At 44.2% G+C, this 16,013-nt stretch overlaps 1 protein-coding gene across 3 annotated transcripts in view; it reads left to right on the forward strand.

Moving 5' to 3' along the window:
* Positions 1–16,013, forward strand: part of Ubqln1 (ubiquilin 1) — a 39,257-nt gene that overhangs the window by 2,885 nt on the left and 20,359 nt on the right. For 2 of the 3 annotated variants that reach the window (XM_032919595.1, XM_032919596.1), the window contains exons 2-3: positions 13,300–13,451; positions 15,718–15,833. In XM_032919595.1, coding sequence (XP_032775486.1) covers positions 13,300–13,451; positions 15,718–15,833 — 268 coding nt within the window. Of the gene's footprint in view, positions 1–13,299; positions 13,452–15,589; positions 15,834–16,013 lie in introns of those variants that run through there. The other variant, XM_032919594.1, reaches the window with a different exon arrangement.

A 16,013-nucleotide genomic window follows, 5' to 3' on the forward strand; every position in this document is an offset into this window, starting at 1 on the left:
GGTATGGGGAACACACATGCACAAGAGTAGGCTAAAGCAGACCTCTGGCACTCGTTTGTAAAGTCCAGTTCTTAGCACAAGAAAAAAGTCCGCCATTCTGTAAGTTAGACTTTCCTTACAGAACTTCCTAGGCTTGGTATTTGCTAGGGAGTTTGTCACTGAGTAGTGTTCGAAGGCACTAAGATTTCCTTTTAAATGGTTAATAGTAATGGTGATTGGGGCTGTGTAGCCAAAGATGACTCTGAAGCCCCTGTTCTCCTGCCTCCGCTCTGTGAGAGCTGCTGTTACAGCTGATACAAAACATACCTGGCTTGTGCCTCGATGGGCCTTGAACCCAGAGCTCCAGGCATGCTAGGCTAGTACTTACCAACTGAGCCACATTCCCAACTGTGTAGTGGCTTTGTGTATGAGACTTTTCCCGCTCTCTGTTATCAGCTATTGTTGGCAGCTTGGAGAATCCGGGGTTCACTGTCAAAAGGTGAGGTAGAGCGGTGTGCGGTAGGTATGAGTTGGTGTAGAGGGAGGGAGGGGAGCTTGTGTGTAACTTTTGGATATGGACCTCTCTTTGATGAGGGAGATTAGCACTTCCAGGTCATCACACCAAGCCATGCAGGAGGAGTATAAAACGCCCATGCACATCTTGATGCTCAGAGCTGTGTGTGAATGTTAAGTCTGTGAAAGTGTAATTTCAGGTCTGTTGTAGCTATAAAATATCAACCAGGTTTGGGGAATTTTGTATTTTTTAGAAGCTTAATAGATTATAGTGTATGTTAAGATAAATTTCCCACATACTGCATTACATAATGTGCGAGTGTGGACTGACTTCTCTCTGTGCTGGACATTGAACCCGGGGCCTCTTGTGCTGTCCCTATGCTGCTCACAGTTTCTCCTTAGTCCCAGTGTGTCTACTTGAATGTTAGGGCAGTTTCTGTGGTTTCCGTTGTAGTTTTCTGGATAGCATCTTCCCCAGAAGGCTGGGTAGAAGGAAGCAGTAATACAGGCTATACTAAGGAAAACATGTCCTTGAGATTAGTGTCTTGTATGCTATCATGAATTGCTGAAGAGGGCTGGAGAGATGGCTCAGCCGTTAAAGGCTAGGCTCACAACCAAATATATGAATTGCTGAAGAACTGATTTAGAGGTTCTAATTAACAGATATTGCTTAACTTTTCTTTAAAATTTCAGAGGCCGCTCAATTGACTTCTTAAGCCATAAATGATGTCATTTTAAAAAGAACATCCCTAGACTTAAGTAACCATCATTCCGGGTTGGGGATTTAGCTCAGTGGTAGAGCGCTTGCCTAGGAAGCACAAAGTAACCATCATCCCGAAAGAAACTATGTTCTTCCTTGTCTCAGTTTTTGAAACAAGTTCTCCCTATAGAGCCCAGGCTGGCCTTGAGTTTGCTCTCTCTGCCTCTGCCTTCTCAGAGTAGGATTATGGTTTTGTCTGTGTCCACCTTACAATGTTTTCATTGGTCATCCAAATTGTAGTCTAGAAGAACTTTCTAAAACAAAACATTTGTTGCTTATATATGTGTATTTGTGTGTGTGCCTTCTGTCAGAAGGTAATTTGGGGTCCTACAGATTGAACTCATGGGGTCAGGTGTGACGCCAAACACCTTTACCCCTGCGCCATCTGGCTCGCCCCAGTGTCTCCTTTGTTGTGCATAGTGATGTGGATGTGAGCCTGCCGGACATGTGTGTTTGTTAGGAATAATGTCTCCATGAGCACTCATGATTCAAGTGCTTTTTGTGGACATAATGGTTTCATTTTTCTTGGGTGCCACATGGTAACTATGTTTAATTCTGGGGGGAATTGCCAAAGTAGTTTCTAAACTGGCTGTTCCAATACTTTGTCATTGACACTTGCTTTTGACAGTCTTTGGTTATAATTGTCCTAGTGACTGTTGAGTGTCACTAAGATACCGTTTAGTATTACCAATAGCCTTTTAGCACAGACATGTCTTAGAAAGTCTGAGATAATGTGTTTTTGTTTTAAATGTCACTAATTATCTTTGGCAGAGATTTTGAGACTTATGGGATATTTGCAATGCACAGGAAATCTCAGCTGTCATCAATTAGATTAAAGTGATTTTGCAAATTGGGCCAGCCAGATGCTCAGTGGGGCTTGTCAGTCCTGACACCTGAGTTCTGAGTCCCAGCTACTCTTGGGGTGGCGGGGTGGGGGAGTAGGGGGATGGAGGAGGAGGAGGAGGAGGAAGGAGAGAACTGACATTTAGAAGTTGTCCTTTGATCTCTACTTGTGTATCTTGGCTCACGTGTCCTCCTTCTACCCACAGTGTGAATTTAAAAGCAATTTAAAACACTGCAATACTTTTAAAAAGCTTTTTAAAAAAATTATGTGTGTATAAAATTTATACACACATAAAATTATACACACAATAAAACATATATAAAATTATAAGTGTTTTGCCTGCATGTGTGTCTATGTGCCCCATGTGCCTGGTACCTGCAGAGGCCCAAACGTGTGTTACCTCCCTTGGAACTGGAGTCACAGATAGTTGTAAACCACTATGTCCTCCGGAAAAACAGCCAGTGCTCTCAATGTTTAGACAGCTGTCTTTCTGAAGACTAGTTAGATGGAAAGATGATTTTTGAATTTTTAAATTTTGAAGGTCATTTTCTTTAAGTTTCTTTAAGTTTGTTTTTTGAGACAGTCTGACCTCCACTGCCCAGCTTGATTTTTAAATTTTAATCTCTACTATCAGGAGTTGAGATTTACCTAAATAGCTCTTGGTTGAAATGGTGTCTTGAGACACAGATTGCTGCAGTGGAGTAACTAAGAGAAAGGTAGGCTTGGAACATTTGAGCACTGAGCTCCCTGCACTGCTGCTGCTTCTTGCCTGGAGATGACGTTCTAGCTTCCTGGCAGTCTCTGACTTCTGTATTTCTCTCCTCCCGTGTATTCACAGAGTAATATCTGAGAACTGTTAATTCGATGATGGACACACTGAAGGTCATTTATCCTAAACTCTGAGTTAGTGGAACGGCTTGTTGATGGTGTCTGCCTGCTTCTCCACTGCTGTTGATAGCATCGCTCGGTCTCCTTGATCTTTTGGTTAGCCACACTGGAATTCCTTGACCTGTTACTACATTTACGCTCTGCCTTAGGACTTTTGTACAGCTTGTTCTGTCCCACCTCCTACTCTTTGTTGACTTCTACAAATCCTTTAAATTGTAGGACAGAGGTCAGATTCTCAAAGAAGCATCCCTGATTGCCCAGGGTAGACTGGGGTCACCTGTTGCTTTTTCTCACAATACCATTAGTACATGTGTGTGTCATTTATCATAGTTCAAAAATTACATATTTATCATTATTTAATGCTTCTCTGCTAGGAAGAGCCTGTGGTGTTACTGTATTGTTCCTAGAACCTGGTGCATAGTATAGACTCCCTAAACTGTGTTTGTGGATGAATTTGGGACATTCCGTGTGATGATGTGTATTTACTGTGGAATCCCATTGTGGAACCTTTACTGAGTGAAGCATATACAAATGGGTACAGTCCTCTGGAAACCTCATCTTAACCTTCTCTCCCTTAAATCTCCTAACTTGGAACTCTTTCTTTGAGACTGGATCTCTATGTAGCCCTGGCTGTCCTGTAACTTTCTATACAGACCAGGCTGGCCTCAAACTCAGAGAGATCCTCCTGTCTCTGCTTCCCAAGGTCTGGGATTAAATATGTGCACCAGCATACCCAGCCCAGTTTGACTCTTTTAAAAATGTTTAAGTTTGTCTCTGTGTGAGTGTGTGTGCGCATGCACTCATCAGGACAACTCAGGGAGTTGGTTCCTCGGCTGTGGAACCAGGGTCATTGGGCTTGGTAAGCAACTGCTTTTCACCAGCCCTCTCACTGCCCTCAGTTTTTAAGCTGGAGAGTTCCTCTGACTCATAGAACATGATTTAGTATTAGCCGTTTTCTATCAAAGATGACATGACTGATAAGTTATTTTATTACATTTGTCGCTGGTGTGTGAGCACAGGTGTGGAAGTCAGAGGACATCCTGTAGGATTGTTCTCTCCTCCTCCTACGTCAGGCCTGTTGAGCAAACTCAGGTCTTCAACAAGCACTTGCTGAGCCATCTCACTGGCCCCTGACAGATTTTCAGATGTGTAGAGCCATCAGGTTTTTGCAGAGTCCATATCACCTCGTCAGTGATTGTCAACCAGTTCTCTGGGAAAAACAGCACTTTTTGTGTGTTGTAAATGTTGTTACAATGGTAGATTCAAACAACCAGGATTAAACCGCTTCAAACATTACTAAAAGTAAGAAGCTATTACCCATGTGTGTTTCTTAGACAGAGGTCAACTATGACTGGGCAATTCCTGTCTGTCTTTCAGAGCGAACCAGACTGGCCTCTAGAAACAAAGTAGACTTTATGTAGCCCTTTACTGAAACTGCAAGGTCTGCACCTTGATACAGTGCTCACTGGAGATCTTTTACTGTGTAACAATGTTTCCTAGTAGGGTGGTGAGAGGGCGCTGAAGGGCAGACTACGCCATTAAGAGGGCTGTGAGTTGCTCTTGCAGAGGACCTAGATTAGATCTCTAGCACCCACATGGTGGCTCACAGCCTTCCATAACTAGTCTCAAAGGATCCAACACCCTTTAATCTGGACTCTATGGGCACCAGGCACACATCTGTTATGCAGACATACATGCAGGCAAAACACCATACACACAAAATAAAAATCAAAGTTCTTAAAAACAAAAACAAACAGCATAAGGGGGCTGCAGAGATGGCTCCTTGGTTAAGAGCACTGACTGCTCTTCCAGAGGTCCTGAGTTCAGTTCCCAGCAACCACATGGTGGCTCACAACCATCTGTAATGGGATCTGATGCCCTCTTCTGGTGTGTCTGAAAACAGCTGTAGTGTACTCTATTATATAATAGATAATTAAAAAAAGCATAAGAAACATAATTTTCTTGGCAAGCAATAAAGCTGAACTTAGCTTTAAATTTGTTAAGGTAAAAGAAAAACTTGCTTTTTTAACAGTTTTTTAAATTAAATTGTGTGTGTGTGTGTGTGTGTGTGTGTGTGTGTGTGTGTACACCATCCATGGTGCCACCAAACTTTTGGGTTAGGTCTTTCCTCCTTAATTAGCCAATCAAAAAAGTCCTTCAGAGCTGTGCAGAGGTTTGTCTCCCAGTCTTTTGTTATCAGGGTGACACTGGTGACCACCTCATGACCAGGTTGCAAAGTCCTTATCGGGAATGGTTACGATTTGAAATATTTCAGGTTTTGCATTTTTTTCCCTTCAGAGGGGTGTGTGTGTGTGTGTGTGTGTGTGTGTGTGTGTGTGTGTGTGTGTGTACACTCAGGCATGTGTGCCAAGGGACATATGTGGAGGTAAGAGACAACTTTAGAGATTTGGTTCTCTCTTTAGACTGTGAGTTTCAGGAATTGAGCTCAGGTCAACAGGCTTGTGTGACAAATCCTTTGACCTGCTGAGTCCTGCACCAGCCCTAGGAATAGTTTTAATATTAATTGGTTAATTGGTATTGGTTGTTTGGCTTTCCCTTTACTCTCTTCAGTTCAGTATTGGACTGAAACCAAGTTCCCAAATAGATGGGAGTGAGCAGGCAGGCATGCACACACTCCATGTGTGCAACAGGGTTTCTCTAGAGCCTTGGTTATCCTGAAACTTGCTCTATAGAGCAGGCTGGCCTTGGAACTCAGAAATCTACCTTGGCTCTGCCTTCTCAGTGTTTCCAGCTCTGAGATTTTTCTTAAAGATGTATATTTAATATTTACCTGTGTGAGTGTGAGTATGGGAGGGTCCCCAAAAGCTGCAAAATATCTGATTTCCCTGCAGCTGGAGCTGTGTGGTGAGGGTACTGAGAACTGCCTGTGGCACTCTCACTGCTGTGCGGTCTCTTCAGCCCCACATCTAAGGTCTGAGAGATAGCTCATGAGGCAGCCGAGGCAGCTCCTTTGAGGAGAATGCAAGCAAGCGCTCCAGTCAGCTGCATCCATCGCTGTTTTCTGTCAGTGGGAAGAGCCAGGCACTCCCATTTCAAACCTGAGGTGAGGCTGGAGTCTGTTGTCTGTGACAGCAATTGTTAGCGACCCTTTCTTCGCTTGAGAGAAGGTGACTTCACATATGTCTAGCAGACTCTGCTTTTGTTTTTTGTTGATTTTTTTTTAATTTCTTATAAACTTCAAATGAGGTGATATGGTACCAGAAAATTATGTACTTGTGCAATACAATGATGATTGACATAGAGAATTGTGTGTTGTCCAGGCACATCCACGTGTGTGTACATGCATGCAGAGGCTGAGGCTGAGTCTCTCTGTTGCCTTCTGTCTTATGCATAGGTTTTTGGTATGAGGTCTCTTACTGAACCAGGAGCTCACGTCTAGACTGTCTAGCCTCAAACTCTGGGTAGCCAAGGATGACCTTAACTTCTAGTCCTCCTGTTTGATCTCCCAAGTCCTGGATTGCAAGTAGTGTGCCCAGGTTATGCAGTACTAAGATTCCAGTGGGGGTGGGGGGTTTGGGGATTTAGCTCAGTAGAGCGCTTGCTAAGGCCCTGGGTTCAGTCCTCAGCTCCGGGGGGTGGAGGGAAAGATTCCAGTGTGGGGCCTAATGCATACAGATACTAGGCAAGCACTCTACTGAACCATGGTCCCAATGCCACACTTCTCTAGAAAACACATGCTGCCCTTCTGCCCTTCAATTTTATAGAAGAAACCAGAGCTTATCTTCACTTGGACATGATTTCCTTTGCTTTGAGATGTCTACAGTCACACGAGGCAAGAGGCAGCTGTTCATTGGTTCTTGAACACAGATTGGACTAAATGAGTGTGTGCTTGAGGCACAGTTCGTTTACATGGCCAGCCTGTCAGATAAACAGTGGAACTGTAATCAATCCAGTCTCTACCGTGGTACGTGCCTTAAACTGACGCTCACACTGCAGCCTGCTGTTTATGTAGCAGCAGTTACTGCAGGACTCTGCAGACCCAGCGCCATTCAGGGAGTCTCCATTGTAAGTTACAGTCCCTGATGTGGACGGGGAAGGCGCCTTTCCCTGCTGCAGAGGATTCTTCCCCAGGATTGTGTGTCTTGCTAATTTGTAGGAAATCTTTATGGAGTCAGAGCTTGTGCTGTTGGTTTTTTAAAAGATGTACGTACTGTTGTTCTGTGTATGTGTGTATACCAAGTGCGTCTGACACCGATGGAAGCCAGGACAGCACCATGGTTAGGGAAGGCAGGGAGCCAGACTCCTCCTCCACAAGAGGGAGCATCTGGGTGCTCTCCAGCCCCCTCTGTTGGCTATGCGTGGCTGCTGTCTTGACTCTGGCTTCTTCACTCTGTATGTGTGGGGTGTGTGTGAGTGGGGGGGCGTGGTTAAATATTTTTGTTCGCTCAGGAATTCTTGTGTTTGAGCAAATGTCGCTGGAGTACTACTTGATAAGATTTCCAATTTTTGAAATGTGTCAATGAGTTTTGATTGGGTGTCAGCTTGTTTTGTTAAATGTGCTTCAAAAGATGCTTATTGTTGAAGTGGGTCAGCCACTTGTTTTATTTCAAATTATTTTTTAATTGTGTGTGTTTGTGCAGGCATGCGTATGCACATGTAGACCAGGCTTACTGTGGACCACCATCTTACAGAGACGCCTGCCTCCACCTCCCAGTGCTGAGCTCAAAGGGGTGTGTCACCACATCTGCCTAAGATGTCCATAGCCTTACCCCCTCTCTCCAAACCCCTGCTGGGGATGCTAAGAATGTAAGCCAGCATTACCTGGGTGCCAGGCAAGCATTTGCCCAACTGACCAACCACAGCCACAGCCCTAAGTTCCTCTCTTTTTGGCAGTATGAAGAAGTCAGATTTTAAATCCAGCCATGTGGTCCTAGGGACATTGGTTTCTGTCTATCCTGCCTGTTGTGTACACTTTTTCTCCTCCTGCTTTCAGATCAAGTCATTTGCCCTATTTCCGTTGCCTCCCTTATCAGGTTGATAGGTGCACACTGTTTTTATGTCCTGTGGAGAGTTCTCCGTGGCTTTTGTAAATTGTTCCCGTCAGGAAGTACTTGCTACTTGTAGGCGAGCACATAGATTCTAGAGCTCCGAACTCTGCGAGCCCTGGATTCCACACATTTCTCTTCTTTGGTCCCTGTCAAATGACACAAGCTATATAAGGCTTTCTGTGATTGACTTTGATGAGGATTGTCTGTACAGTTTTTCATTTTTATTTCTTCATCTGGGATCATTTTCTTGACCCTTAAGGGACCCTGTTACATTTCCTAAACTGCCTGCCTGGTAGGTGTCACATTCTCTGTTTATGTGAGTAAGAAAAAGATTCTGTGAGCCGCTCTGTCTGTCTTTACATTCAGTGTAAATCCAAGGGACTTTTATTGGCTATAAAACTCTAGGCCACTGGTTCTCCCTGGGAAAGAAGTTTATGATTAAGTGCAAACAGTGGGACCTGGGAGATGATGCTACTCAGTGGTAGAGAACTTGCCTGGCCTGCAGAAGTCCTGGGCTCCATCAGTGAGTTGGTTTAAAGTTCCTCCACATCCTTTCATGACCTTAGAGCACACTCTTTTCAGGGCTGAATTTATTATCTGAATGCACCACAGATTATCTACTGAGGAATAGCTTGACTCCTTCCAATTTTTGGCAATTATGAGTGAAACCTCTGTAGGTCTACATGACGGTTTTAAAGCTTGCAAGTATGAAGGAGTGGTTGCTGAATCCCATTCTGAGTGAGTTTGGTTTCCTAAGAAACAGCCAAGCATCTTCCGCAGTGGCCCTTCATTCTGCAGTCTCACCCCAGTGAAGGCCTTTCCATTGCTCCAGACCCTTGCCAGCACTTGGTGCGGTTGGTGTTCCGAGCTTTGTTTTAATACATGTCTGTTGTTGATCTCTTGGCTTTAGTTTCACATCTTTCTGCTGTGGCGGGGAGCATCTTTCCTGCTAATTAGTTGTCTGTAGATCTCTGGTGAAGTGCCTGCTTTGGCCCATTTTAAAATTGGGTTGTTATTGTCAAGTTTTATGATTACTTCCTTTGTGAATCTGGATAACAGCTGGTTATCAAATATGCCACATCTGTTCACCTTTCTAATTTCTTGAAAGATGGTTTTAAGTGGCACATAGCAGGTCTTTTAAATGATGAGAGACCAGGTGTCCCCAGGGCACAGCCTCTGTTACTGATTTTACAGGGAACCATCCCGTCTCATAGTTAAGAATGTGCCTGACATGATTTGTAGTTACACTTCTGTTTACAGATGTAGGTGCTTTTTTTTTTTTTAATACTTAATTTGCTGACTTAGAACGAAGGGATGCAGTTAACTGGCATTGACCGTGTGGCTTTCCCTGTCAGTTAACCTGGGTGGTACTTGGCTTTACCCACATGTTGGCTTGGCCTCCCATTTACAGATGAAGTTCCATCTGTTGCTCAAACCCCACCCCCCACCACCCCCCACCACCCCCACCCCCCAGCTGAAGACCAAACCCAGGGCCTTGAGCTTGCTAGGCAAGCGCTCTACCACTGAGCTAAATCCCCAACCCCTTGCTCAAACTTTTTAAAAGTCATGTTTTGTCTTCTTTGAAAATGTATGTGTGCTTCTGTCTGTGTGGTAGATCATGTCCCTCTACCATTGCCTGCCTCCACTGCCCAGTGCCCTCCTGGATCACTGATTGATCTGATTCACGCTGTTAGTCTGCTGCCGAGCAATGTTGGGTTTCCTCACTACCTTTACTAGCTTCTCATGAGGTAATGAGGGCTGTGAGAAGTGAGGAGAGAAATGGCTCTGTAAGAGATTGGGTGCTTTGCTAGTTTTCATCTTTCAAGGAAATGGGGAGCCTTGGGCAAAGTGTGAGGACCTGAGGTTAACTCCCCTGTGTGCAGTCATCACATTCACACACAAGGAAAGTGGACAGTGAGTGTGTGCAGAGGTGCACAGCAACCAGGATGACTGGAACATCTGATAACTAAACTGTTGGTGAGCGGTGGAGAGAGTGCAGCCTTCCTATTAAGCCAGGAGGAGAATGGGGCGGACACCAGCTGTCACCAGGGATGGATTCTGGGACTAGAGAGGAGTGACCATGTGTCAAGGTTATCTCGAAAGGCAAGTTCTGCTATGAAGGTAGTTACAAGATGTTTCAGTATAAAAGTATTTTTGCCAGTTGCATTGGTGGATTTCACAGATAGGTGGGTACAGCGAAGAGAGGAAATTGCTATGTTTCAGACGGATCCGCCTGCCTCTCTGCCTTGCAGGTGCTGGGATTAAAGACAGACACCACCACCCCCCAGCGACTTCTCAGTTCTTTGGTTTGGAGTTGGATAGTAACCTACTAATAAATCTTAAGGATTTTTGATTCAGTGATATTAGTTAGACACAGAAGTGAGCATTGAATGGCTTTCAAAGAGACTTAAGACTCTAAGACAGTTTGTCTCTGGCCTGCAGTGGTCTTGGTGTCCACAATCTGTAAGTACAGGTGTGCTGTTTGCTTGTTTGCTGCTGTTCTGGGAATTCAGTGTGCAGTGCCTGGACAGTGTGCTATCAAGTGGTAAGATGGCAGTACCAAGAACACACTAGATGACAGAGTAGGTTAAGGATGGGAATGAATGATCCCCAATGGGCAAAGCTGTAGACAGAGAAAAGGACATTGGTGGGGCTTTGGGGAAATGGGGCTGAGTTAATGAGTGTATGGGAAGGATGGCTCGAGGCACAGCTCTCTCTGTGAGTGACTGAGGGTGTTCTAAAGTTGACTCTTATCAATGCAGCCTATTTCTAAATATACTAACGACTTCTGAATTAGACACCTTTAAGTGGCGTGTGAGCTACACATATTTGGAGACAAGGAGTTTTACTGTGTAGCTTTGGCTGTTTTGGAATTTCCTGTGTAGATCAGGGTGACCTCAAACTCAGAGAAAGCTGCCTGCCTCTGCTTCCCTTGTGGTGGGATGAAAGGTGTGTGTCACTATGACTGGTGAGTGACAGTTCAGTAAAGCCTAAAATCATCCTTTTATGTTAGTTGGAATTTGGAGGCACAAGTAGGACCTTTAGTTATCTATCCAGCATCTTCCCTTCATATCTTCAAACACTGTAAAACGCTGTATAACTATATTTGTTTATTAGTGTGCATGCATGTGTTCACACACACGGCAGTTCTCTCCTCCTACCCACCGTGTAGTCCCTTGGATAGGCCTGAGCTCAGGCTGTCAGTCGGGCTGGCAGCAAGCACGCTGAGCTCTGGTCAGTCGGTTGCTTACTTCAGACTGGGAGGGAGAGCGAGACCTTTCTGAGTTTAACATTGAAACAATTGGTCTAAATCGACTTTCTCATTGTATGCATTAAATGCATCTTATTTGTTATAATAAACCTATCATAAAGGTTACACATTTAATTAATACATTTTGGTTTATTTTGTGTATGATCTTTATGGGTTTGGCCTTGAAGTCATATCTATGTTGGAAACCCAGTGCTGTGGTTTATGAACACCACTGGGGTCAAGTCTTCAGTCCTTTCTCTGTGCTTGATGAAAGGCTCGTCCATATCACAGACTCCTGTGCTAAAGAGTGGCACCGTTTACTGTGCTTGATGCTTGTGTTTTATGCATTGTCATTTGAGCCTTATAAAAATATTTTCTTTATCCATTATACTCTTATCACTACCAAAGGGAGGAAGAATTCCTAACAGGTGGTTAGGGTACTCTCTTTCCATGTGAGTGCTGTAGGGTGTAAGTGGTGTGTTACACAGCCAAGTCTGTCGGCACACTCCTTTAATCACCTGCAGAAGCCAGTGGATTTCTGTGAGATTGAGGCTAGCCTGGTCTACATAATGAATTCCAGGATAGCCAGGGCTATGTAGAGAGACCCTGTCTCACAAAATCACCACCAACAAAAAGATAATGTATCATATAGTTTCAAATAGAGGGGGAAAGCTCAGAAGAGAAAGTTCCAGAATATTTACTGTAGTGCATTTTATACGTGTGCTTTTGCCTTTCAGAAGTTTGGATGCGTGTAGGAATTGAGAGGGTGGGTTGTAAAGTCCAGGCTGCTGGGTGAGGCGCTCAAGCCTGTGATGCCAGGACTGGGGAGGCTCCACTGGGAGTTTGAGGTCACCCTCTGCTACAGAGTGACATAACACTGTTTCTCTGTACCTCTGACTTCTTTCCCTGATCCTGAGAGACTTCAGTGTGCAGGTGCTGAGCTTTCCTCAACGCGGTCTGATATCAGAGACCCTCGAGTGACAATGGGACGCTGAAAAAGTCAGATTATTTTGGCAGATTTTAGATTTGGGATATTTTTTTTTTCTTTTTTCTATTTTTCGGAGCTGGGGACCGAACCCAGGGCCTTGCGCTTGCTAGGCAAGGGCTCTACCACTGAGCTAAATCCCCAACCCCGATTTGGGATATTTTTAATTAAGGTTGCTTACCGATGTTACAGACAACTTAGCGGCTCCCAGAAGTGTTTTGGCTCCGGAACACCATGGACTTTGCCTGTCAAGTTCTGGCTTCTGTGTTCACACCCTGCTGTGGAGTGTGTGGAGCTGGGACGGAGCGGTCCTCGTCTTTAGGTTGCCACTGTGCTCTCGTGTAGTCTCGTGTAATGGGGCTTCCCAGGCCACTGTGGGGTTTCTAATCGGAATGAAACCTGTATTTTGAATATTTTAGTAGAGACGTTAAGAAATGGCGATTACTTTAAGTAAGCATTTGTCTGCATTGTCTTGTTCTTTCTCTGCATTTGCAGGCTGTTCTGTTCTCCAGCAAACAGGTCTCTAGGTTTTCCTGATTTCTTCCTAATTTTTCTTTTGGTTTTCAGTTCTGGAAAGCCTTCTTCAACTGTCTTTGTGCTTTCTCTGTTTATAGTTTATTCGAGTCTCTGGAAAAGATTTTCTTATTTGCTTTTTGGTGGTACTGCTTGGTAATGTACATTGAATGAGAGAAGTGACAGGGTTGGTAAAAAGGTCTGTGAATATGAGCTCGCCTGTGTGCATTGGAATTCCAAAGCAGGGAGGCTAAAGGTGGAGATTTGGGAGACAGTTACAATAAGCTTAGCAGAGCTCCTTTGTGACTCCAACTAGATTTGGTCCTGTTGGCATAAGAAGGAAGAAGGCACCGTCACCATCTTAGTGTGCAAAGCCATGGCTGTGACACCTGGGGTAAGTCCTCCATTAGAGACAGGACAGTTGTTGCACACAGAGGAGGAGACACAGCACGTGTAGTGAGGCCTCTTGGAGGAACTTCTGCAAACCAGTCTAGGTGGTACTGTACAAACTTCTATGTTATTAAAAATACATATATAATTTATTTTTTATCTTATTAGTTCAAAGAGGAAATCTCAAAACGTTTCAAATCTCATATTGACCAACTTGTGTTGATATTTGCTGGAAAAATTTTAAAAGATCAAGATACTTTGAGTCAGCATGGGATTCATGATGGACTTACGGTTCACCTTGTCATCAAAACCCAAAACAGGTATGTCTGTTAAATAACCAGTTCTGGCTCCCAGGGGCTCTCCTTGTCCTTAGTGTTTACAGTTAAAGTTCCTTCTTGGTTTCTCTTGAGTGTTTGTGAAAAACAACATTGTGACGCCAGCCGTGCTGTACTGGTATGGCATGTCTGGGAAGGGACTGTTTCTGTGGGGAGGGCTGGGACGCAGATCCAGGGCAGGCCCCATTTAACTTAGAAAAGTCAACTGGTTATTATGTAGAACAATTTCGAGTTAGGTAACAACTTGGTGTTTAGCTGTTCTCTTTAGGGAAAGTTTTAGACATGGTTTCGGTAACATGTTAACAGAATACAAATCATTATTAATGTGTGATAAATTTTTGAAAGAAACTATCATTATTCTGGATAGCATCTAAATTTTTGTCTCATTATTAGTTGAGAGAGCTTCATCAGACTTACTGGAACTTGGAATTTTCTATCATTCCACCACAGAGATAATGTAAGATGATGTAACAGACCGAAGCCTCCTAACACTTCCCGTTTCATTAGTGTTAACTTCATGGCTAGTCTTGAGTTGCTGTGCTACATAACGGGTCAGCCTGAGTCTGTCACTGTGTTCCCACACCAGCTTGCTTTTAGAGACAGCGTCAGTCTAGTCCAGGCCAGCGGTGAATCCGCTCCTCCTGCCTTTGCCTCCTGAGTGCTGGGATGATCAGTGCCTCACTGAACAGCCAGTCTTAAGGCTCTCCCAGCTCTTCCTTTGCAACAGACTGTACTTGAAAGCATCGAGGTGAAGCATCTTGCAGGACCTGGCTGGAGCATTTGCACTAGGAGCAGCTTCTCAGCCATGCATACTCTTGACTGATGAGGACGTGTGTTCTTCCTGTGCTTCTGTATACTTGATAACATCTTGCGTGACAGTGATGTAGCACAGAGCACATATGCATACATGATGATTCATGCTGGGATGTCAAGCAAGTGTAAGGTAGATTATGATTTCTGAGATGTCGAAGTGAAAAATCGACCTTTTAATCAGTAAACGAAGCGGTAAGGTCCATAATCAGATCGGTGTCAGATGAGAGAGACTTCTCTAATCAAGCCTGCTGTTCTAAAGAACTCTGAAGATGGCACCTAGTGGTTAGTGTCAGAGCCCCGGCCCTGGCCACCTGAACAAGCTGGCTGCACCCCTTGTCCTTAGTGAAGCAGACAACTAATGCTGAACATGAGACGGGAAGTCCATTGAGTGTCACACTGAGAAGAACAAGATAGACCAGTGACAGCCCCCACCCCCATCTTCTGAGTGGTGACATAGGTTAGGCTTAAGTAGAGGATAGAGGTGTACATAACTAAGTAGTCCGGGGAAAAGTGGGGCCCTGCCTGTTGACCCATCCTTGTCTTGGCTTCAGTCTCTCCTACAAGGTGGTCTACCCAGTTGTCAAAAGACTGATGGATCCCTTTCCAGCTCACAGGCTCTCCCTCTAGTTGGCACCAGATCTCCAGCCTTTGCTCCTTGCAGCATGGAGCTGTGGAGAAGTTTCAGTTTCTTGGATCATCCTGTCAGTAACCTGGCAGCCAAAGCTGGTGGGAGACACGGGACTCTTGCCCAGTTACAGTGATATCAGAACCAGCCCACATTACAGCCATGACAGCCTGTCAGCTTTTATGCCTACACAGAGTGTGTGTGTGTGTGTGTGTGTGTGTGTGTCTGTCTGTCTGTCTGTCTGTCTGTGTCTATTGCCATGTATGGGTATGTGCACATGAGTGCCTTTGAAGACCCCTGGTTCTCCTGGAGCTGTAGTTACCACCTGGTGTGGGTGCTGGAAACTCTCTCTGGAAGAGAGAGCAGCAAGTGATCTTAACTACTGAGCCATCTCTCCAGCCCATTTACTGTTAAGTTTTTTACCTTTAACAGTTTGAGAGAGGGAAGGTAAACTGTTCCTAGCACTGTGGAACTAGAAAATAGTTTAATTGTTTGAGGTCTGTGGATGTTAGTGTCTATGATCATCTTCTGTGAGTGATAACTAGTTGGCCTTCCTATATAATCACTGTGATGGAAAGCAGGGAAACATTTCATGTGTATTGTATTCAGAGAAAGACAATAGTAATTTTTTTAAGTTTTACTATGTTTCCAACATTTGTTTGTGATGCTCAGTCAGGTCATTTCAGGCAAAGTATTGATGATGATATTCTGTTTACTAGAGCTTACCCTTTGTTTTTCTGTCTATTGGAATTTTAATTCTTTTAAAAATAACCAGTTCTGCATCTTACATTGTGATTTAATTACTTACACTAGGCCACAAGATAATTCAGCTCAGCAAACAAATACCACTGGAAACAATGTGACCAGTTCACCAGCTCCTGATAGTAACCCCACATCTGGGTCTGCTGCTAACAGTTCCTTTGGTTTAGGTAAGTTGTGTGTGTGTGTGTATGTGTGTGTGTGTGTGTGTGTGTGTGTGTGTGTGTGTGTGTAGTAAAATGTTCTCTTCCTCCAAGGGTAGTTTAATTAAGTAACATAAGTCACTCAGCAAACCAGTTTTTAAACTTTATATGGTTTATTTTTATTTTTGTAATTGTGCTTCAACAGTG

The sequence above is a fragment of the Rattus rattus genome, chromosome 14 (genome assembly GCF_011064425.1).
Source record: "Rattus rattus isolate New Zealand chromosome 14, Rrattus_CSIRO_v1, whole genome shotgun sequence".
Lineage (NCBI taxonomy): Eukaryota > Metazoa > Chordata > Mammalia > Rodentia > Muridae > Rattus > Rattus rattus.